This window comes from Oncorhynchus nerka, linkage group LG25 (assembly GCF_034236695.1).
Source record: "Oncorhynchus nerka isolate Pitt River linkage group LG25, Oner_Uvic_2.0, whole genome shotgun sequence".
NCBI lineage: Eukaryota > Metazoa > Chordata > Actinopteri > Salmoniformes > Salmonidae > Oncorhynchus > Oncorhynchus nerka.
This window is the reverse complement of record NC_088420.1, coordinates 31,925,038-31,946,799: the sequence shown is the minus strand read 5'-3', so window position 1 is coordinate 31,946,799 and position 21,762 is coordinate 31,925,038. Positions and strand designations below refer to the sequence as shown.

Genomic DNA, 21,762 nt, shown 5'->3' with positions numbered 1-21,762 from the left:
TGAAAAAAAGATCAGAATTGGGCTGCCAGTGTAAATGCAGCATTTGACATGCCATGGTTCAAAACAATCAATTTTATTAAGCCTCTCTAATGCAAGTCTGATCTGATTATTGAAATTTCAGCTGGGTTGTTCTTCACTCAGTTCCCCATCTCAGCGAAGACACCCCTCCATGATCACCTTTGTATCGACCGGCGGCTCATCTCTCACTAGCTCTCTGCCACATAAAGCCTGAGAAAGTGAACTATGACGCTCAGGCTGTGTTTACACAGGCAGCCAAATTCTGATGTTTCTTTCACTAATTGGTCTTTTGACCAATCATATCAGCTCTGAAAAACATCTGATGTGATTGGTCAAAAGACCAATTAGTGGAAAAAATATCAGATGACTCCAGAATTCACACAACGCTCACATGGATGGTTAGCGTGTGTCTTATATGTGAGGTGTAGTGGATCATTCTTTCAAGGGCAGTTTACTCCCCTTTCTCTGCAGGTCTATCTGTAATGAGCTGACATCCCACTTTGAACTGCAAGTGAATATGAAATACACTGTAGTGTACGCTCTTAGAAAAAAAGGTGCTATGTAGAACCTAAAAGGCTTCTTTGGCTGTCCCCATAGGAGAACCCTTTGAATAATCATTTTTGGTTGCAGGTGTTCCATGTCCAATCCTTTCTACAGAGGGTTCAACATGAAACCCAAAACTGTTCTACCTGGAACCAAAAATGGTTCTCCTATGGGGGCAGCCAAAGAACCCTTTTGGAACCATTTTTCTGGGTTCCAAAAGAGTGTAGAGAGTATATTAGAATATATTCGTTATGACTAGACATCTTCCTAAAAATCTACCCTCATTCTGTCTTACAGGCTGACAGAATATGTTTATTTCTGAATGATCGGTTGGTTCTACATGACTGCTAGTAACATTAAGATCTTCTGTCTCCAGCAGACCATGCTCTGTTCAATAAGGTCTCCTCCACACTCCAACACACACTGAAACTCCAATTAAATCCAGTGCATTGCACAATGTCAGTGTAAGGAAGTTAGTTGCATGTTGTAAAAAAAGTGAGTATTACTGCCCTTGTTTATCTAGTTTGTAGACTAGCGAGTTTGTTAGATAAGATAAGGCCCCTGCAAACACTGAGCTCATTCAGGTTCTTTGGTTGCTGTTCAAAAGCAAACGTCATGATCGTAGTCAATTGTGATGATTCTGCTTAGTCCATGGAAGCATCCAGATAGTTGGATGATGCCTCCAGTGTGGTGGTGAAATAAAGCATCAGCAATCAGAAAGCCCAATCCAGTGTCCCAGAGCTGGATTCAGTCAGAATATCCCAATTAAAGCACTATGTGTATCAATCAGGATGCTGCTGCATGGAGAATTGATTTTAGTCCTCTTTCAGCTAATAGCTAAGATATAGAGAGCTGCTGGTGCACTTTGGGCTTATCTCCTGATGTGAACAAGGCTGAAGATGTGGTTGTAGAGAAGATTAATGTGTCTTCTTTTTAGGAAGAGTTCCTTATTGAATGTAAATTCATTCAAATCGATCAGAAATCTGGAATGGAGCAGAATAGGTTGGGGAAAGTAGGTTTCTCATCTTTTTTTCTTTAGATGAAACATACTTTCAGATAAAGATCCAATTTTCAAACTGAATTAGAAGGAAGGCTATTAGTGAAAAACAAGCACAGCGGGGTGATCCTTGTATCTATATCAACACAGCTTTTGGGCCGTTAATCTGATAAAACCTGTCTGTTATTGTTTCAATTAGCAGCTTCACATTCTCTGTAAAACTGATAGACGAGTGAGCTTCCCCACTGCAGCCTTCCTCTGCCTCCACCAGGCTACCAAGAGGCCCACAGATAAGACAGTATAAGTAGGGAAGAGACTGGAGGGAGCCCGGACATGCTATTACTACATGGCCTCTCATTGTAAAACACTGCATGGCTCTAGAGCCAGATAAGGTTCTGCTAAAGGTGTCAAATTGCTTCTTGTGTGCTGCCCTCGTTTTATTTCTCAATCTAAAGCACTCAGACACTCTGTAAGAATGGGCCAATAATAGAGTTTAATAGAACATATGATCTCTATTGGCCTAATCATAAAAGGGTTCTATGCCTGTTGTTGCCTTTGGCTAACCTCCTGGGTGTTTGGCTAACCTGAGGATGTTTAATCAAAATTACAAACATACTCTTACAAAGCCCCTCAGTGAATCTATCGTGCATTTGTTTTGGCTCACTGCATACTTTATACTGTATTCTTTTTCTATTACCACCTCAAATGTTATAACCTATGTAACAGAAGTCCACTGTATTTTTCCAGGTGCGCAGCAGGTCTCTGTGGCGGGTGGAGCCAAGTGAGGGAGAGGTTCCACCCCAGGGGAAGCTGGAGCTGAGGCTAGTGGCTCACCTGGATGACACCCTGCATTTCCAGGACAAGCTGCACCTGTCCATCCAGAATAGTGAAACACACACCATCCCTTTTTCTGCTACTGGCAAGGGCACTACTATTGTCACCAACCGCCCTTTTGCCCCCAGTCTGGACTTGGGAGCTCATTTCAGGTAGGCATAGCTACGAGTGAGGAAATACTGAAAGTGCATACTTTACATATTCAATCAAGTCAGTCATTCAAATCCTTTTTATTCTTTCCCCCTGAAACCTTGTCTTCTGTCCTCTCATCCCCAGCTCTGGTCCATGTCAGTACCATTTTAGAGTGACCAACCGAGGTCGCCGCTCCCACCAGCTGTACTGGACAACGGATGGGTACCCCCAGTTTCGCCGAAGAGTTCCCCCACCCGCCAACACAACCAGGGAGGGAAAGGGTCGCAGCTCCCTGGTACCCCCACCTGTAGATGGGCCAGTCTTCAGCCTGCACCCCATGCGTATGGAGCTGGCCCCGGGACACACTGCCGACATGGTGCTGGAGGGCTCCTCTGACTCTCCCAAGGTGGGAACATTAGACAATGGTTGAAAACACTCCTCTGTCAGACACAACCTAGATATTCAGTTGAGATCTAGAAACATACACACTCCCTCAAGATACACATACGGTATGCTTCTCAATGAAAATCTATGCGGATCATGCATTGTGTGTTACGTGGAAAAAATGCGTTGGAGTCGACATTGGCGACAATGTTCTTCCTCAACACCTAAAGTTGTTGAACTTTGAATAAATTATTTAATTTTCTTCCCAAGACCTACTATGTTTCACCATATTATACCTTTATGAACTCCAGTTTTTTCAGCCAAACCAGTTCCATTTAGTGGAGCATTACCAGTGTTTGGTGATCGTAAACACAGCTGGTTATTAACATTTGCTAACATTTGAACAAACATGTGAAATACAGTCAGTGCACTCTTAGCTAGCATATTAGATCACGACACAGGGGGTTCAAGGTTGAATTCTACAGAGATAAAGGTGTAGAATCTTCCCAAAGTAACACTGCACAGGCCTGGGTGTTGAGTTCCTCTCTGGGGTATTACTGGGATGCCTATTGATTGAAAGAAGGAGAGGGAATGAAGCAAGAACCAGAGATAAGCCCACGCCACTGCAGCCTCTGCTGATCCCTTATATCTTTGAATGACTATTGTGGAGTTGTAATTCAGGAAAGCCCAAGCAAAGCAGAGTGTGGCTATGTCTCAGAAAAGCTTTGCCAGGGCTCTATTTCTGTTGGGTAGTTATAGGAAACTATGTCACATTTATACCTAAACAAGGTCAAAAGCTGAGCTTAAGTGCAGAATTGTATCTGCCCGGGAAAGGTTGTGTTAGCAGTTCATGTTATTCTTCAATAACACAGGCCCCAAAGCAAATCAGTGGTAGAAAAATAGGTTTATTCAAAGAGAAAGAAATCAGTTGTTATGTTGGGAAGTAGATGACAGTTGTTCTTTCTTCCCTGTCCTCAGGTGGTTAACCTTGTGGTTAACTAATTAGAATTCCTTGCAGTAAAATTGGGCCAATGGTCAAGTACCAAGTATTCTGTTTCAGGTTCAATGTATAGACAATTCGAACCAATGAGAACTTGCCACATGTAGCTATGAGTCCAGGACTGAAACCCCTACACAGATTCTAAACAGATGTTGAACTGAAAAACAGCTATTTCCATTGATCGTTAATTCCCTATTGACCTCTAGTCCACTGTGTTGTGTATTATCTTAAAATATTCTTACAGTTGTCTTGAGTTAATGGGATGTGTGAACTGAATACCTGTGTTTCTAACCCAGGTGGTCCGAGAGAGGCTGGTGTGTCACGCCATCCTAGGTCACCAGAGTGGGAAGGAGCGCATCATGACGGTGGACGTCACATGTCGGTTTGTCTCACCCATCCTGGATATCTCCTCCCAGCAGCTCAACTTCTATGTGGAGAAGGTGTGTGACACCAATCACCCATCACCCACATTTGCTGCCTCTCTGCTCACAATGCAAGTGCATTGAAGCCTTACTGCATGGAATTCTTCTCATAAGCTTCTACAGTCATGGTGTAGCCATCCATGCCCAATGACACATATTTCATAATGCTTGCAGTGTTTCCCCTATATGCATTTAGCAACGGCGTACCATCACTGCTAAATCATGGCCGCCACTGTAAAAAATGTTTTATATATAATGTAGCTGTATAGATGTATGCCACAGGATGACCCCGTCCGCCGCCCCGCAGGAAGACCCATCCTCCCTACTAACTCTGCCACCGCTGCTGAAAAAAATCCTATGGGAAACACTGGCTTGAAACATTAGACCTCACATCAGTCATTTGTTCATTGAAGGCATTCAGTGTTCAGCAGATCAATGATTGAGTTCTGTTGAGACATTGTGTTTATTCAATGTTCTCCAGCTCCAGTGTCAGGAGTCCATTGCTCCATGAAGCTGGATCATAGTGATTATCTCCTAAGGAAATTAAACTGTATACTTCTGAACCAGTTCGTTCCTGATTTATGATGTGAAGATGGAAATGGTTCTGACAGAGCACAACACTTTGCCCCAGATTATGTTAGTGTAACCAATAATATATGGACCCAGTGGACATGAGAGGAAGTTGTTGACCAGAGGGGTTCGGCTCAAATCCAAAATTAGTCCACTTATTGCAGTATGCTTAAACCTGAATACACATTATGCCTATTGGAAGATGAACTTGGGTTTAAGCTATTTTCAAGGATTCTATGGGGATAGCAAAAAGCACTTTGCACTCTCCATCTCATATCATCAGAATGATTGAATTCTGAATGAGAGAAAGAATGAGGCGTCACCTCTATCATCATAATGAAATTATTTCCTGTCCCCCCTATTTTACTTTTATTATCACTAGCACAAACTCTATCGCAATGTTTGTATTAACGCCCCTTTTCATGCTGAACCTGTGCATATTTTTACACATACCTAACATCTCCTGGAAGCTGCTTTCAGGTTCTGTTGCTGATCAGCCTTTCAGAAATAAAAATAATAATTTATTTCAGTGGAATTCTTTTATCTGACTCTGTCCCATTCATCTATGTGTTGACAGCCTTTCCTCTAGATTTACAGGCTGCATGTGCAGCAGACCTCTCCGGGATAAAGCAATTAGAGAGAGGGAAATGGGATGGGGGAAGGAATGGAGAGGGAGAGGGAGAGGGGGGGAAAGGAATGGGTAAGGAGAGACAGCAAGAAATAAAGGGATAAGAAATGCAGTAGAGTTGAGAGGAGGAGGGAGAGAGGCTGAGAATAAATTGCAGATGTATAAGGCCTGCTGTAAATTGTGTTGCCCACACAAGAAAGTGATAGATAGAGATTATAGATTGAGTTATTTCTGCTTTGCTTAACCTTTAAGAAGTGATTAACTACAGGGCAGCTTTTATATGGGCATTATAGTCAATTGACTTCAAGTATCTAGAGTTTACTGTATTGAATACCGGTAGTTACTCTTAACTTATTCAATTCATCTTCCCAATCAGTCTTATCTTTCATTTTCTAATGTGTGTTTGTGTGTTAGAATTCTAAACGTGTGACTGTTGGTGCCCCCACTGCAGGCTCCAGGTGTCTCTCTGCTTCCTCTGTACCAAAAGCTGCTCCTGAGGAATGTGTCGTCTCTGGCCCTCTCTCTGCAGCTCACTCTGGCTGAGCCCTTTGGTCTGTCTGACCACGATGGTGATCACACATGTGTCACTTCTAAGGTACATCCTTCTGCAGGCAGTACTTGTACAATACATCGCAGGGATTATAGCCTTGGTTCATATTTAACATAATGTGACACGTTTGTTTATTTACATTTTTTAGGTGGGTATCTGTACCTAGTATTGAGGGGCAGGTACCATATTATGTCCATGTCTCTGTGTTGGTAGACTTTGGTACTGGCTGTAGGAGTGCAGACGGAGCAGTGGGTACGCTTCGATCCCTTATACCGCCAGGACAGTATAACGCGGGTGGCTGAGGAGGTGCTGGAGGTGCGCTACTCAGACCATCCTCAGCAGGACACGGTGGGCCTGAGGGGAGAGGTCCACTTCCCCAACCTGCACTTCTCAAGTGCGGCTCTGGACTTTGGCTGTGTACTGAACCACACCGAGGTTCAGCACCAGCTCACCATGACCAACTGCAGCCCTCTGTCTGTGTCCTACCACTGGGCCTTCCTGGTCGACCAGCTACAGTACAATATCAGGTAGAGAGCCTAGTCCACCTCAACAACGTCACTGTTAGACTTGTTTAGCCACCATCCCTGGGAAAGAAAACTCAAGATTTGAGCAGAGAATATCCCTGACCTTTGTATGTGTATTCCTAAACACTTCATTACCTTCCCTATATTGGATGGCATATTGTTATAAATGGTTAGGGTATTGTTTATTGTGGTTCCACTGTTTATTTGAGATTCTATTGAGGCATAGGAGGGCTCCAGTTTTCATGTAGTTCCAGGAGGGGACAGATGGTGCAGAAGCCGCTGGCATAGCCGAGGAAAGGAACTCCTTATTAAGACTTCATTTAATCAAGCTGTTCATTTCCCCTTCAACTGAAAAGATGCTGAGCATCAGACTGCTCATCAAGCCACTTTCCTTCCTCCTAAGAGGCTGATACGAAGTTCCACTCCTGTAAACTGTGTGTTTGAAATGTGTAAGCACATACCATACTGTACTGTACTGGAGTGGCCACCTCTGGGATTATGGATTTAAAGTTGTCTGAGATGGGAAAAGCAAGATGATTGCACCTTTAGTAAAGCCAAATCCAGCCATTCTCTAAGGAAACCAACAGGAAAATATTTATCTGAGACGCTTCAATAAAAAGTTTCATCTACTGACGGTGCACACGTATTGCTATTTTCATCTACATCTCTACCTTGGCAGCCATTCCTTGGATCCATCTTGAGAACACAATGTACACCAGTCCAAAAGCCTGTCCTTGCAAGTGGCTACTCAGCACCACACTCCCTTAATCTCCTCACACCAGTCAAGAAGGGATCCAATCTGTTACACTACAACTCTTTGGCTACTATTTCAAGCTATCTATTTTGAGGGAATATGAACCTCAAACAGCTCCACAATATGGAGTTGTCTTCAGTAGATATCAGTTCATTATGCACCGAGATATATAGACTCCATATCAATGATGTCCTGCTTTTTGTGATCACAGCAGGGTTTCTGTAGTGTGTACAGATAACAGATTTTCTGCAAAATAATTTGATTGTAGAAATTATTATAAGTTTATTATTATAAGAAAATAAAATATACTACACTCTAAGCACTCAAAGTAGTCAATGCCCATGTTGGCTCTGATGTTAAATCTGAGCTGTCAATACAGCTCCAATCTCTGGCAGCGTATTGTTGAGTTTTTATAGTTTTTAATTGTTCTTCAGCTGCTGCCATGTCCTGCCTCAGAGGAATCAATAGTGCTGTACGTGGGGCTAAAGTGCAGGCCAGTGAAGATTTATCACTCAGTCTCCTGCTTTTCATTTCTCCAGACCCACCCCCTTAGAAGTGGATGACCCTTCCTATCAATATTCACTTGGCTTACACAATGCATAGGCCAACCTGCTAATTAAATACCTATCAGTAATTCAATCATTGGTGATCCTGCTATTATTATTGCACCATTTTCATCCGCTTAGCTAACTGATTTATGGTGTATATGTTTCTGACGGACAGTTTGCCTTGCTGTCCATTTCTGATTTGGTGCTGATATATTTCACTTCCCCAGGTTTCCTGAGCAGACCAACGTGAGTGAGGGAAGAGTGACCACACATGAGGAGGAGAGGGATACGCGATGGGACCTGTCCAAAAATAGAAACATTGACATCAGAGTGGACTCAAACAGGTCTGATCCTGCCGTTCACCAAGCTCCAGCACTTGTACCCTGTATCTGAATAGAATGAGCAATATAATGTATTTACATCATGCCAACATATAGAGAGATATTTGAGATCAGAGATTCACACAGCAGGCTTATTTCATACGATAGTGGGCGCATATGGAATCCAATTTTTTTAACTTTACATTAACTGGAAATAATTCCAAATGGTTGAAGAACTGGATTGTCAGCATCTAGCCCAATTATAGCAGAGTATAATAATTTCAGGCATCTCCCATGAGGGTCTTCACTTCAGACAATCTTTGAAAAGGCATTGGGCTTCGTGGGGTACATTAACGATATAAAAAATATATATATATATATATATATACTTTTCTCTCTCTGCTGACAGTTTTGTGTAATTGAAATGTTATTTGTTCCAGAGACTTCTGAGGTGTCTGGGGATTAGTGTGATGGAATGTCAGCACATACACACACTCGTGCACAGACACATACATGCACATACATGTGTACACACACACACACACACACACACACACACACACACACACACACACACACACACACACACAAATAATTACAAATGAGAGCAATGGGACACGATAGAAAGCTTAAAATCCTATATTGTATAGTGAGACAAAATATGATGGTTCCTCCTGACAGTGGTCCTCTGGAGTATATTAATTTAACCTGTTAAATGATCTTTGCTGGTGGCACGAACTGCCATAGAATTCCCCATACAACACTGCCCCCTGCTGTTACTCCCCAGAACACCTACTCTTACTATAGCGACCTGCTTTGTCTCTTTCATCACCATGTCTCCTTCTATTTTGTATCTCTGTATGTATCTGTGTGTTTCTCTATGTCGCCATTTCACTACATTTCTCTCAATGTGCATGTCTGTCTCTCATTTTTTATCTGGCAACATCTGTCCGGTCCCCTTTCTTGCAAAATATGTTTTCAGTCCATTGGAGCATTTTTATTAAAATGCCATTAATTAATTAGCATTCTGTAAGGAATTAACCTCATGGACGTACCAAGCGTGTAGCTACCGATTACTTTGTTAATGTGTCTGTTAATTGGATCCCTTACTTGATCCAAGATTAAATATCCAGTGAGTTGTCTTTATTACAGTTCAATACTATAGATATAACATAACACATTATATACTTATTCTTCAGGGAAATTGAGGTTCCCAAACTGTTCCTGGATGAGAAGGTGGAGGACGAGAAGGGAGACCAAGAGAATGAGACTAAGGAGGGTAAGGGCTCTCCCAAAGATCCCCTGTCAGCTCCAGTCACCCTCACTCTCATCACAGAGGGGAGGCAGAGCCAAGGGCGAGGCAGCTACAACCCCAGCAGACAGGAGATCAACAGGACCTCATCAGCACAGTGGCCAGACAGTACTGATCAGAACACAGGCACAGCAAGCCGCACTACAAAGGACCATCCCAGTGTTGGAGTGGAGGAGGTACAGTACACACTATCAGGTGCCCAGCTGATAAGCTTTCTTCTCTGTTTTGGTAAGATGGAGTTTTGGCCTTCCATGGTGACATCACCAGGTGGTACATTCATTAATAGACCAATACGAAAGAGTTCCGAACCTCTCTGCCAATAACAGCTAGTTTTCAGTTTTCCCCTTCCCTCCCCACCCAGACCAGACAGTCCTAGCAGAATTCTTGTTTGAGAAATTGATCTTTGCTAAGAAGCTATTTTCGTTTATTTTTCACCATTTTAATTGAAATCAGTCACAGTAAGGTACTTAATTGTTACTCAGAAATAATTTAATATTGAGATAAAATGGCTGCATTGGACCAACAGAGAACATTGTTGAATTGAATTACAGTATTGTATCAAAGTTTCTCACCTCTTATCAACTATTCCTTTGTGCATCCCCTACCCTCTCACTATTGTTCTATCCATATGTCCTTGCCTTTCTCTATCGGTCTATCATTTTTCTGACCTACTGTGTACCTCCTTATATGTCTCTCCTCCTCTCTCCTTGATGCAGGTGTTTGATATCCTACCTATATATGGGGTGCTGCAGCCAGGTGAAAGCCAGCTGGTGTCCTTCTCCTTTTACGGTCATGCTGACATCAGTGGTCAGGTTCTGGCTCTGTGTGAGGTCGAGGAGGGCCCCACATATGAAATCACACTCAAAGGAGAGGCTTCACTAGTCACCTACAGCCTGAACAGAACAGAGATAGACTTTGGCCTTCAGGTATTTGTACTATGGTCACCCTGAGGCTGTGTTAGTTGAGTCCAGTTCACTTGTGAAGGATAGAGATATCTGTGTTGGCTTTCTTTGCTTGTGTTTTTCATTCGTCCCTGTTTGGGTATGCAATGAATGCATTCAAGGCAATTGTCATTGATATTCAAACAAGGACTTATTGATTTTTTTATTTTTAAAGGAGTGAATCAGCAGAATCTTATCCTTGCGGGTTCAGCATACATTGTTTGGATCCATTCCCGCTCTTCTTCTTCTTCCCTTCTTTCTCCTGCAGTTGTTTGACCATGTGGCCGAGGCAGAGATCACCCTGAGGAACACAGGGAAGGTGGGCTTTCAGTTCAGTGCTCTGTTGGGTGAGGATGATGTGTGAGGACCCTCGGCCTGGACATCCCCTGGTCATCCCCAGAATGGTGAGACAGCCCACAGCACAGGGGATCCCTCCCTTTTACAGTCTGCTTTCTCTACCAATCCTTTAGTGTAACTACAGTACATACACCGTTTATGTAGCTACTTTCAAGGGATTTTGGCAGAGCCAGATGAACTTGTGGATACCATTTTTATGTATTTTATGTAACCCTTTGTTTGTCTCTCATTACTCAAAGGGTTACATCGAGGCGAATGCAGAGCAGAAGCTTTCAGTGTACTATCTCCCTGGGGTCCCTGAGGTCTTCCACAAGACTTTCCAGCTGCAGGTGGCTTTCTTTGAGCCAGAGAGCCTCACTCTCAGAGGAGAGGGCATCTTCCCCAGGGTGTGCCTGGACCTACCCAGAGAGCTCAGTATGTGCCTTTGGTCATTGTGGAGGTCTATCGCGATACTCTAAAACTGTTTTGTTGCAGTGTGTAACTCACTATTCTTGTATTGTGTAGATGATGAGAGGTATACTGCAGTGGTGAAGGAGGCCAAGGAGGCTCTGGAGGAGGACAGGAGGGATGTGGGCATCAGCCGGCCTGCTACTGGAAATGGCCTCCTGTCAGACAAGGACTACATCCCTACAGTCAGTACCTACTGTATCACAATCACTCAGCACTTTCACCTTGATTCATGTACAGTGCATTTGGAAAGTATTCAGACCCTTGACTTTTTCCACATTTTGTTACATTACGGCCTTATTCTAAAATGTATTAAAATGTATTTTTTTTAACATAGATCTCACCATTATGATTGTCTTCATAAGACGAAACAAAGCTAATGTGTTCAGTTTGTATGGCAGACCTGTGCTGTGTGGACAGATGTGTGAAAATTGATTTCTGTCTCTCTGTGTGCAGTATGATGCCCTGCTGCAGATGGAGGTAGAGAGGCTCTTGGTGAAACAGAATGCCATGGCTGTTGAGAACAGACAAGTGGATAATAGAGACACACCTGCGTCTACTAGCAAGTGGCGCAAGAAGCTTAGCAGGTAGGCTCACATGCAAATGCACCATCTCTCCTCCATGGCTATGCATACTGTATATGTGACTCATTACTGAAAGTGGGATCTCATTGTGTCTCATGTTTAGATTCCTCCTACCGGAGTACACACTGGATTTTGGCTATGTGATCCATGGTAGTGTTCCTAACCACATAGTCAAAGTGACAAACACTGGACCCATGTCTGTGTCCTTCCGGGCTGACCGCCGCCCACTCACAGGCACAGGTAGGTTCTCCAGTATTCCTTAAAGTACGCTACATATGGAGCTGTGTGGCTGTTTGGGGAATATTATGGATCATTTTTAACAATAGATTTGTTTTTTTCTCCAGGATTTGTTGTAGAGCTGGATAGAGTAAAGAATCTGCCATATTGTGAGACTGAGACCTTTGAAGTGAAGTTTGACCCACGTGGAGCAAATCTGAATTTAGGGGAGATCAACACTGTCATGCCTATACAGGTACAGCAGGGAAACTGTACCTTTAGTTCTCTACTTCATTATATCCTATTTATTTTCTTTAGCTTCTTGAGTGTATTTGAAGTTTTATTGTTTTTCCACCACATTAAATATTTAGACCCATCTTTTTTAAGGTCAAACAGGCTGAATGTGCCATGGTGTCATTATGCTGTGTGTTGTGATTACCAGGTGGTTGGGGGCCCTGCAGTGCAGGTCCATCTGTGTGCCGTAGTTACCATGCCCTCCCTCACAGTCTCCACGGATACGCTGCAGTTTGACAGCATCCAGTGTGGGCTGTGTCAGGTAACCACCGTCCAGCTGTTCAACCCCGAGCCTGTCCCCTGTGAGTGGAGCATCGCAGAGGAGCAACGGCCCAGGAAGAAGGTACACTACCCAACTTATGCACCAATATACTGTACTCTATTGCCTCCTGCTATTTTAGATACTTGTGCTTTTGAACCTTTTACTGCAGTGGGCTAAATCAGGGTCACACAGAGTGTTTCTTGGTAGTCTTAAAATCTACTTTGAAGCAAAAGTATACACCTCACACACATGGTTATGGACTTAGAAAAAGAAGACAAGTACCATGTCAGATACAGAGTTGAAATGTGTTACATTTTGAGTTTGCATCCCAATATTACACTTTATATACATCACAGAATACTGAAATGTAACAAAACCGTTTAAATAGAAACATCGGATTTTCAGCGTTGTATTTTATTAATACAACATATTAAAAACATTCCACCTGTGAGGCCACTAGAGGGCGATTTGGTCATTTGACTGCAGGAAAAGTCAAACAGTAGGCAGCAACACTGTAGAGTAAAAAATAACATGACCTTCAAATAGAGTGTGTTTAACCTAAATGATGTGCTGTTACCGTTAACACAAATAGCTAATTAAGTGCATTTTTGTTCATTATCTCGTGTTTTATGATGGATTAAAGCTTTTAAAATGGGATATTAAGGGCATTAGCTGCAAGGCTTTGGCTCATTTTTCTTCTTGTCTTGTGTCTTCAGAGGATAATTATAGACCCCAGGCCCCACACTGAGTCTAATGAGAAGCAGTCAAGCTCATCTCATTCATATTTTGGGCTTTATCTTTACCAATAAGACGTCCTAGTATTACAGAACATACCACATTTACATTACATTTAAGTCATTTAGCAGACGCTCTTATCCAGAGCGACTTACAAATTGGTGCATTCACCTTATGACATCCAGTGGAACAGCCACTTTACAATAGTGCATCTAAATCTTTTAAGGGGGGTGAGAAGGATTACTTTATCCTATCCTAGGTATTCCTTAAAGAGGTGCTTGGCTGAGGGCATGTCCTCATAGGCATTGCCACAGCTCTCATTGGTGCTGTCTTCTGCCTGGGCTCTGGAGAGTTGGGGGTGGGGAGAACGGTCAGTCAGTGACAAAACATGACATAGAGCACTATTCTAGTGGAGAACAAGAGCTGGATATGTTCTTGAGGACTAGGTACTTTGAGAGAGAGTAAGAGATAGCTGATTGTTAGATTGTCTGCATTTAGAGGGGCAAACTCAGGGTCACCATATTCTCCGTACCCCCACTTAGACACCTCTAATTCCACTAAGTCTGCAGGCTGGAACTCCGGGGCTTCCAATACCGACATCATGATACATATATTCCTCTTCAGTAATGAAGTTATCCACATAGTTATTCATTTAGGATTCTCTAATTAGTCTAGGGTATAGATATTGTATCTCTGTTATTTATGACCTGTTAATAATTGTTAAAAACTCAAGGAATATGTGTCTATGGCCTGTGTGTAGATTGACAAACATGTCCCCCTCCACCTGAGACGGAAGGCCAGATTGGAACAGTGTCCTCCTCCAGTGGTATTTGAAATGCTACCTTCAACAGGCGTGCTGTATCCTGGAGATAGAGTCAACGTCCAGGTCAAATTCAGCCCAGCCGAGGGGGTAAGGAAGACCAGGGGCCCATAACATTTCAATATATTTAAGCTGTCATGACTACAAGGAACACTGTTCTCTCATAATGACAGAAACAGTTTGACCGTGTCTCTGTCTCTCTTGTCTGTTCTGTTAACACTGCATGTTCACATTTGCACAATATTTCCAGAGCTCATCTTTCTCATGAATGATGGAGTCAGGTTGAGCTGGGAGACACAGATAAGAGACTAGACTAACAGAGGGCATTATCTCTCTCTGCTGCAGTATGGATCTCCTCCATCAGATACACACACACCACACACACCCCAATGACAGGTCTGCTGCCTTAGAGTCTTGATGGTGTCTCATGGAGATTAGCTGAACTAAACTAAAAGCTTGGTGAAGCCTCTACAGTACATGACTTGTTGGTCTAAGTAATGTTCTAGAGTCCGGGAGAGACACACCACAGGGAATACTGCGAGAGAGACTGTTGGCTGGGCTGCAGATGGTGTCTGGTTGCTTCCTTGGGATGTACTGTAACTGTCATCTTGGCTGTGTTGTTCGCCATAGAGGGCGTACAGCCAGAGGCTGGTGGTGTCAGTGGCCCAAAGCACCCAGAGGATGTTGCTGCTGGCCCAGGGGCAGGGAGAGGAGCCCCAGCTGGAGTTCTCCTCCTCTGTGCTGGAGCTGGGACCCACCCTGCCATTCAGTGCTGGAGAGGAGGCTGAAGTGATCGTACGGAACCCCTGCCCCTTTCCCATTGAGTTCTACTCCCTGGAGTTTGACAAGAAATACCTGGAGGAAGATAAGGTGAAATCAATTGACTGCCTCTAATGGTGCACTCTGGAAGACATGGTTCTTTTAACTCATTAAGTTATCTCCTTTGTTCCGTTTCTCTTTTCGTACCTTTCAAGCACTAAGAAAGAATGTTTGGATTTAATTTCTCCCTCTCTCTTAAGATTCTGCGTATGATGAAGGGCTATGATGTCCAGAACGTCCTGCTGTTGCCCCCACGCGCCCCAGGAGAGTCACTACCTCCTGAGATAATCGACTATTACAATGAACATAACTGTGAAGAGGAGGATGGTAGGTCTGCTCTGCAGTGGAACCACACTCTCATTCTGCAACCAGACTGTTCAATTATCTCTTATCAGGATGGATAAGACATATCTACAAAATGGGAGCCTCTGCAGAGCAGTAGATTAATATTTACTGATGGCTTACTTATTTAGAGGTCATGTATAATCCATAGGGGTGAGATCTGGGACTTACTGTGTAAAGGGCCTAGTTTGAGCTACAGTGTAAGCTTTGATTTGATCTGGGATCATCTGTAATGGAAGTTCTCACTGACGCAGAGCTTTGTCTGGTTCCCCAGAGTCCAAGGCTAGCTACCCTAAAGATGAGGAGGCATCTGAGGCAGGGGACAAGGGAGAGCAGGAGGAGGAGCAAGCCACCCCACCCCTTCCAGAACGACTCGTGGAGGAGGAGAAAGAGGCAGCTCCCTCCAAGGATGGGACTCCATGTGGAGGTACTGAACAAGACCAAATATATAACATTAACATCACAACACTCAGAACAGTACAGATTACCTTGAAGAAACAGACAGAATAGCTGAACAGCTCTCACACTGCTCACAGTACACAACTTTGCCACAGGATACCTCAGACACTGTAATAGTTATAGAGATAAAAGACAGCAGGTATCATGTTGCATTCTGTCACAGACCTGATCAAAGACACAGTGGAAAGCAGGACTGCCAGTGTGGGGGACCTGGAGGTCAACCCAGTGTCCAGAGCTATTGCACGCCACATGGGCATTGACCTGTCACCTGAGGGCCAGGCTGCACGAAACCGCCGGGGCATCGCAATCATTGTGCATGGGGCTCCCCTCTCAGGTAAAGAGTGGCACATCCACCAAAAGATTTCAACACTTTCAACACTCAGTTTTTTCTTTCAACCATTTGCACATATCTCTGTGCAGGTAAAACAGGCACAGCAGTGACTCTGGCCAAATACTATGGTGCAGCGTGTCTGAACATTGATGCTGTAGTGCTGGAGGCACTGTCCTCAGGGATGACCTCTGCTGGCCTGCGGGCCCGAGAGCTGTGTGCCAAGGCTGCTATGGAGCATGCTCAGAAGAGGGTGGAGGAGGCTGGTGAGTCTCAGCTTGATGGATAGGATGTTTTTGGTGTGTCTCACTCTCTCAGCCAATGATAACTGTATCAAACAAATGGTCATTTATTGCATTAAAGCCTAACAGTAAATTATCTGTGGACGAACTAGGCTATATGCTTTGTTTGTAATTGTCTAACTGTAGGTGTAATGTTTGTGTGTGTGTGTGTGTGTGTGTGTACAGCCCAGGCTGTGGTGGAGGTGATGGGGCCTGCTGGTCAGGGTGCTGGTACTCTGAGTGTGGAGGCTGTAGCCAAACACACAGCTGAGGGCAGTCAAGTCATTGACCCCAAAGCTCCAGCCTCTTCCATCTCTACACGTCACAAGAACAGTGTTGTGGGAGGGAAGAGGATCGACGGATCACAGCCCACCGCCCCCTCAATGGTACCCTGATCATCACAATAGTGTGTATTACTATATCAAAGCTAGGACACAGTTTGTAATGCCTCTTATTAGTGCTTGCTTTCTGTGCAGGGTGGTGGCCCTATCCACCGGCAGCTCAGCATCAGTGTGAGCCAGGTGGGAGAGCTGGGCCTGATGAGCTGCCTGCTACCAGACCAACTGCTAGTGGACATCCTCTCAGAGAGACTGCAGGTGACATACAGTACTGAGAGACACAGCCTATATGGGCCTCCCAGTCCTTGGTCTGGGATGGACCCTCGATGAATCTCATGTGTGATCCTCGAGAGTGTTGATGATGAATGGGATGTATGTGTTGTCCCCTGGCAGCTGAGTGACTGTCACCGGGGTGTTGTGATGGATGGGCTGGAAACGCTGTACAGCCTCTCCCCCAGCAGCACCCTTCAGATCATCCTCAAGGCCTTCAACAACAGATCCTTCATCTACATGGTCAATCTCTCCAACAACTACTATGCCTTCAAGGCCAAGGAGAGGGCACAGAGAGAGGCAGAGGGTGAGGACAAGCTAGGCCAAAGGAGCTGGGAGCTGTGCTAAACTAAACAATAGTTTGAGGTAATTACTACGGTGACTGGTAATAACACTCCTTCCGTCACAGAGGTCTTACAGAGGGAGCACGCTGAGAAGGAGAAGCTGCGCTTGCAAGAAATGGATGAGGAGGAGTATGATGCCCTGCCAGAGGAGGAGAAAGAGAGCATCGATCTCAGACACCTTGTGGCACTGAGAGAACGAAAGCGCAGGTATTGGATGAAAAATGCTTATGCACATATTAGGTATAGCAATGTGTCTGACTTAGAGAGAATGGTTTAACCAGACTGGAATGTGAATAATTATGTATGTAATTGTAGAGTTTATGTTAATGTATGTAAATGTGAAAGGGAACAAGAGCGGGCAGAAAGGGAACAGGAGGAGAGGAGACAACAAGAGGAGCTAGAGAGAGTGAGAGAAGAAGAGGAGATGAAAAAGAAAAACAAGAAAGGCAAGAAGGAGCCTGCCAAGGACGACTCATCAGGGAAGAAGAGTCAGCTTGGAGGAAAGCAGGTCAGTGTTTCGTCAGATCAGCCAACTGTGTCACACGGTATTATAGAAGCATTGGAACTGTACATCTGTATATTCTCTATTATTTTTTGTGAATATTGGCTATAGTTGAAGTGTAATCAGCATTATCTGTGACTACATATTATAATCGTTATTTATTTGTATTATTGGAAATGTGAGGACTTTTTTCTGTTGTTAATGTTTGATTGTTGTTATGTTTTTGTCTTTATCTTTGAGTTGGGGGGGTAATAGTATTTCTGTAATTGTTGATTGTCCTATTTAGAACTAATAAAAATGTCTTTAAAAAAAGCTGCATCACATGGTGCTCATTGCAGTGCATAGGAGAAGTGGTAGCATAATAAATGACATTTCTTAATGTGTTCCTCCCTTATTTCCACTTTACACTGACAGTCTGCAAGTGCCCTACGCTCAGAGACAAAACTGGACCAGCCGGTGAAAGATGGGAGAAAAATGTCCTCCTGTGCTGACGGCAAGGAGTATAAAGACTCTCCCACAGAGGGCACTAGGGAACCAGAGGAGGGACCCAAGAAGAAGAAGCCAAAAGAAGGCAAGGCAGGGGGTCAGGATGAGTCTCCATTACCAAGCGAGGACCCAGAGAGAGAGCTGGTATGTTACCCTCATAAATACCAAGTGAAGCATAAGAACGCACAACCATTACGTGACAAACATATTTTGAATATGAACTAGTTCCTTTCCTCCTTTTACGATTGTACCTCATATTGTTTAAACAATAGCTGACACCCAGATGAATAAAACATATTTAATAGCTGTTTAACTGGCCTGTAATTGAAACTCCTCTACTCCTTCTGTTCCCTGTAGTCTAGTGAGGGTGACCGACTGCTGCTGTCTCGGTTCAGGCTCTATGAGCAGAGCCAGCCCCAGCTTCTCCACATCCTACAGTTCTGGGACCGAGCCCAGGGTCAACTCCTCCAGCCCCTGTTCTCTGAAGACAACATCCAGGAGCCAGAGGAAGTAGTCCCTGAGAGACAGGCCCCCTCCGGCAAGAAGACCAAGAAAGAGCGGGAGAAGGAGAAGGTGGAGAAGGAGAAGGAGCGCTTGGAGAAGGAGAAGTTGAAGGCAGATGCCACAGATGTGAAGCTGGTGTCTCCAGCCCCTAGCCAGGCCCTTCTAGCAGTGGAGGGGTCTGAGGGAGGGGACAGGGAGGCTGCACCTGAGACTGTGCCCCACATCCTCCTTTCTGTTACTGGGAGGGACTATCTTAGCGGAATAGAGATCCTGAAGAGCAACAAACTGCCCCCTCTTGAAGAGGTACAGTAGATACTTGCAGTAATACTCTCCCTTCATTTTATATTTTATCCCTATGACGATCTTTGATAAAAAAGCTTTACATGATGTCAACTTACTCTGTTCCTCAGGTGTTGGATGGTTTAGGGCTGGGACCCAAGGGCCCTCCTATCCCCCCCTCCACTATCTTCTCTGTCATCCCCTACCCTAAGAAGAGGCCTGTGCCCAGTGCACAGCAGATCACTAGTTGCTTCACCTTCATGGTGCCCTCAGTTCCAGAGGATCCAACAGGGGAGAAGAAGGATACAGACATGGAGGCTGAAGCTCAAGGCTCAGTCAAGGTATAATTGGTCCTCCATGGAAAATAGCATAACCTCACACATCAAACCACTATTGCCACCATATTCACTCGTTTATTTTTTTAAACTTCTTGCTCACTTTAAAAAACACCATTGATGATACAGTAATAACACTATGTCAAGAGCAGGGATGGACAACTGGCGGCCCAACTCAGTAGGGATCTCAACTTACTGTTGAGAGTTAGAATAGTAGAATACACAAGGTGCAATTTCAAAATTTGGTTGTGCATCAGCAGTTGTTCTCTTGTGTCAGTCACTTACAGTCACTCAATTTGCCCATGTCAGCAAATTTTTTTAGATTGATAAGTAAGTATAGCGGCCAGCTATCTAAACTTATTAATGGTTGAATTACCGCCCGGGGGACCCCCCATTGATTTTGTCAGTTACTCTCACTTAGATATCATATTAAAAACAGCAAACATTTCTCTCCACCCTATGGCAGAATGTGTAGAATTGCAAGAAATGTGTTATAAAATTGCTGAATCTTCTCTACGCCCCATGGAAGAATGTGTAGAATTGCAGGAAATTAACTCTAAAACTGCTTAAATGTTTTGCTCACCAATTTGCATGTGGGTATGGATGTGGGTACACAGACCTGCGAGCCACTGCAGCCTCTCTTGGTTTAATTAATGAAGCTATTCATCATAGTCGGGTCTAACTGAATGGGTCTTACAGGAAGAAGTGGTGACTCCTACCAAAGGACGGGGGAAGAAGGCAGACACAGGCAGAGAGAGTCAGAAAGACAAGAGACGCACCCCAGCCAAAAAGGGGGCCAGGTCCAATGACTCTCGCTCCCCTCCTCTCAACGCTGTGACTCCCTTATCTGACACTGAGCATTGCCAACAGGAGTCCCAGCAGGACCGCAACCAGCGGTGAGATCATCTATACACTACATAAGAATATACACTAATGTGCATAAATGTGACTTAAATGTGTTGTTTTCTATAGGCTCACCACATTCCGCTGGAATGTCCCACCCAATGGAGAGGTGACGCTGAAGATCTGGTTCCACTCCCAATTGCCTGGCAAGTTTGACCAAACACTGAACTTTGAGTTGTTGGGTACAAAGAGACGGTACCAAATGTACTGTAGGGGCATCTGTGCATATCCATCCATCAGCAAAGATGTAAAGTGAGTATTGTTATTTGTTTCTAGAAGACATTTGTGAAATAGAACCAATTTCTATACTTAAAGATGCACTATGCAGAAGTTGCCCCATTTCCTGGTTGCTAATAGTTAGCCTAATTTCAGTTTATGTGACAAAACAAGCAAGTATAGTATAGAGAATCATTTTACTATCTAAACCGGTGTGAAATATATTTTCCATAAACCAAAAATATTGTATTTTCAGATGTTTGAAGCTGGTGTACAAAACCGACAGTAAAAGACTAAAAACCAAATCTTAAGAATTGGGAGCATAGAAATAGCACACATAGAAAAGATCTAGCACTTCTTAGACTTGCTTTCAATTAGAATGAGAGATCTATAACACACATGTCTATGTGAATTTGGTCAGGTCACCCAAAAAGTTACATATTGCAGCTTTTCCAATGCAGCTGTTTTTATCTCAATAACAAAAAATGCCAGAGTAACAATTAAGTATCTTACTGTGATAGTTTTCAATTAAAATGGTCAAAAAGAAACAAAAATAGCTTAGCAAAGATCAATTTCTCACATAAGAATTTTGCTAGGACTGTCTGGGAGTGGTCTGAGTGGGAGGGTAAAATGGAAAACTAGCTGTTATTGGCAGAGAGGTTTGGAACTCTCTTTCTTATTGGTCTATTAGCTAATTTACTGCCTGGTGATGTCACCAGACTCCAAAACTCCATCCCACCGAAACATGCTGAAATTTCAGGCTGTCTTTTCAAACAGCTCTTACACTAAAAGGGAATTATCATAATTTTCACAATTTCACAGTATTATTCCAACCTCATTGTGTGGAAATATATATATATATAAAAAACACATGAAAATCAAATTTTTGACTGCGCTGGGCCTTTAACTGAATTTTGTCAGAGCTGTTCTAAGTTTTATTATAGATATATATGTTTTATTATCACTGTAAATGATGTGTTGAGTGTGTGTCATTTGGTCTCTCCCAGGATGGTGTTTGCCCACAGTAAGAGGGTCCTTCAGTCTGATGAGGTTCTGCAGAAGACCTACATCATCCGCTCTGGCCTCTATGAGTTTGGCCCGCTGCTCTGTGGGAAGACCAGAGATAGGTAAGAGGATTATTTTTATTTTTATTTATTATTATTA

General features: G+C 43.6%; 1 protein-coding gene across 1 annotated transcript in view; it reads left to right on the top strand.

The window, feature by feature from the left end:
- The window catches only part of hydin (HYDIN axonemal central pair apparatus protein), a 71,101-nt gene that overhangs the window by 35,030 nt on the left and 14,309 nt on the right, over positions 1–21,762 (top strand). The window contains 33 exon segments of the mRNA XM_029634230.2: positions 2,306–2,544; positions 2,669–2,930; positions 4,205–4,348; positions 5,980–6,123; positions 6,292–6,605; positions 8,132–8,248; positions 9,424–9,712; positions 10,253–10,462; positions 10,746–10,834; positions 10,836–10,881; positions 11,074–11,248; positions 11,339–11,466; positions 11,738–11,868; positions 11,969–12,105; positions 12,210–12,337; positions 12,524–12,718; positions 14,133–14,282; positions 14,823–15,062; positions 15,212–15,338; positions 15,628–15,780; positions 15,976–16,146; positions 16,233–16,406; positions 16,608–16,807; positions 16,880–17,017; positions 17,153–17,336; positions 17,439–17,580; positions 17,719–17,881; positions 18,290–18,505; positions 18,719–19,168; positions 19,276–19,485; positions 20,179–20,375; positions 20,452–20,634; positions 21,606–21,725. Coding sequence (XP_029490090.2) covers positions 2,306–2,544; positions 2,669–2,930; positions 4,205–4,348; positions 5,980–6,123; positions 6,292–6,605; positions 8,132–8,248; positions 9,424–9,712; positions 10,253–10,462; positions 10,746–10,834; positions 10,836–10,881; positions 11,074–11,248; positions 11,339–11,466; positions 11,738–11,868; positions 11,969–12,105; positions 12,210–12,337; positions 12,524–12,718; positions 14,133–14,282; positions 14,823–15,062; positions 15,212–15,338; positions 15,628–15,780; positions 15,976–16,146; positions 16,233–16,406; positions 16,608–16,807; positions 16,880–17,017; positions 17,153–17,336; positions 17,439–17,580; positions 17,719–17,881; positions 18,290–18,505; positions 18,719–19,168; positions 19,276–19,485; positions 20,179–20,375; positions 20,452–20,634; positions 21,606–21,725 — 5,966 coding nt within the window.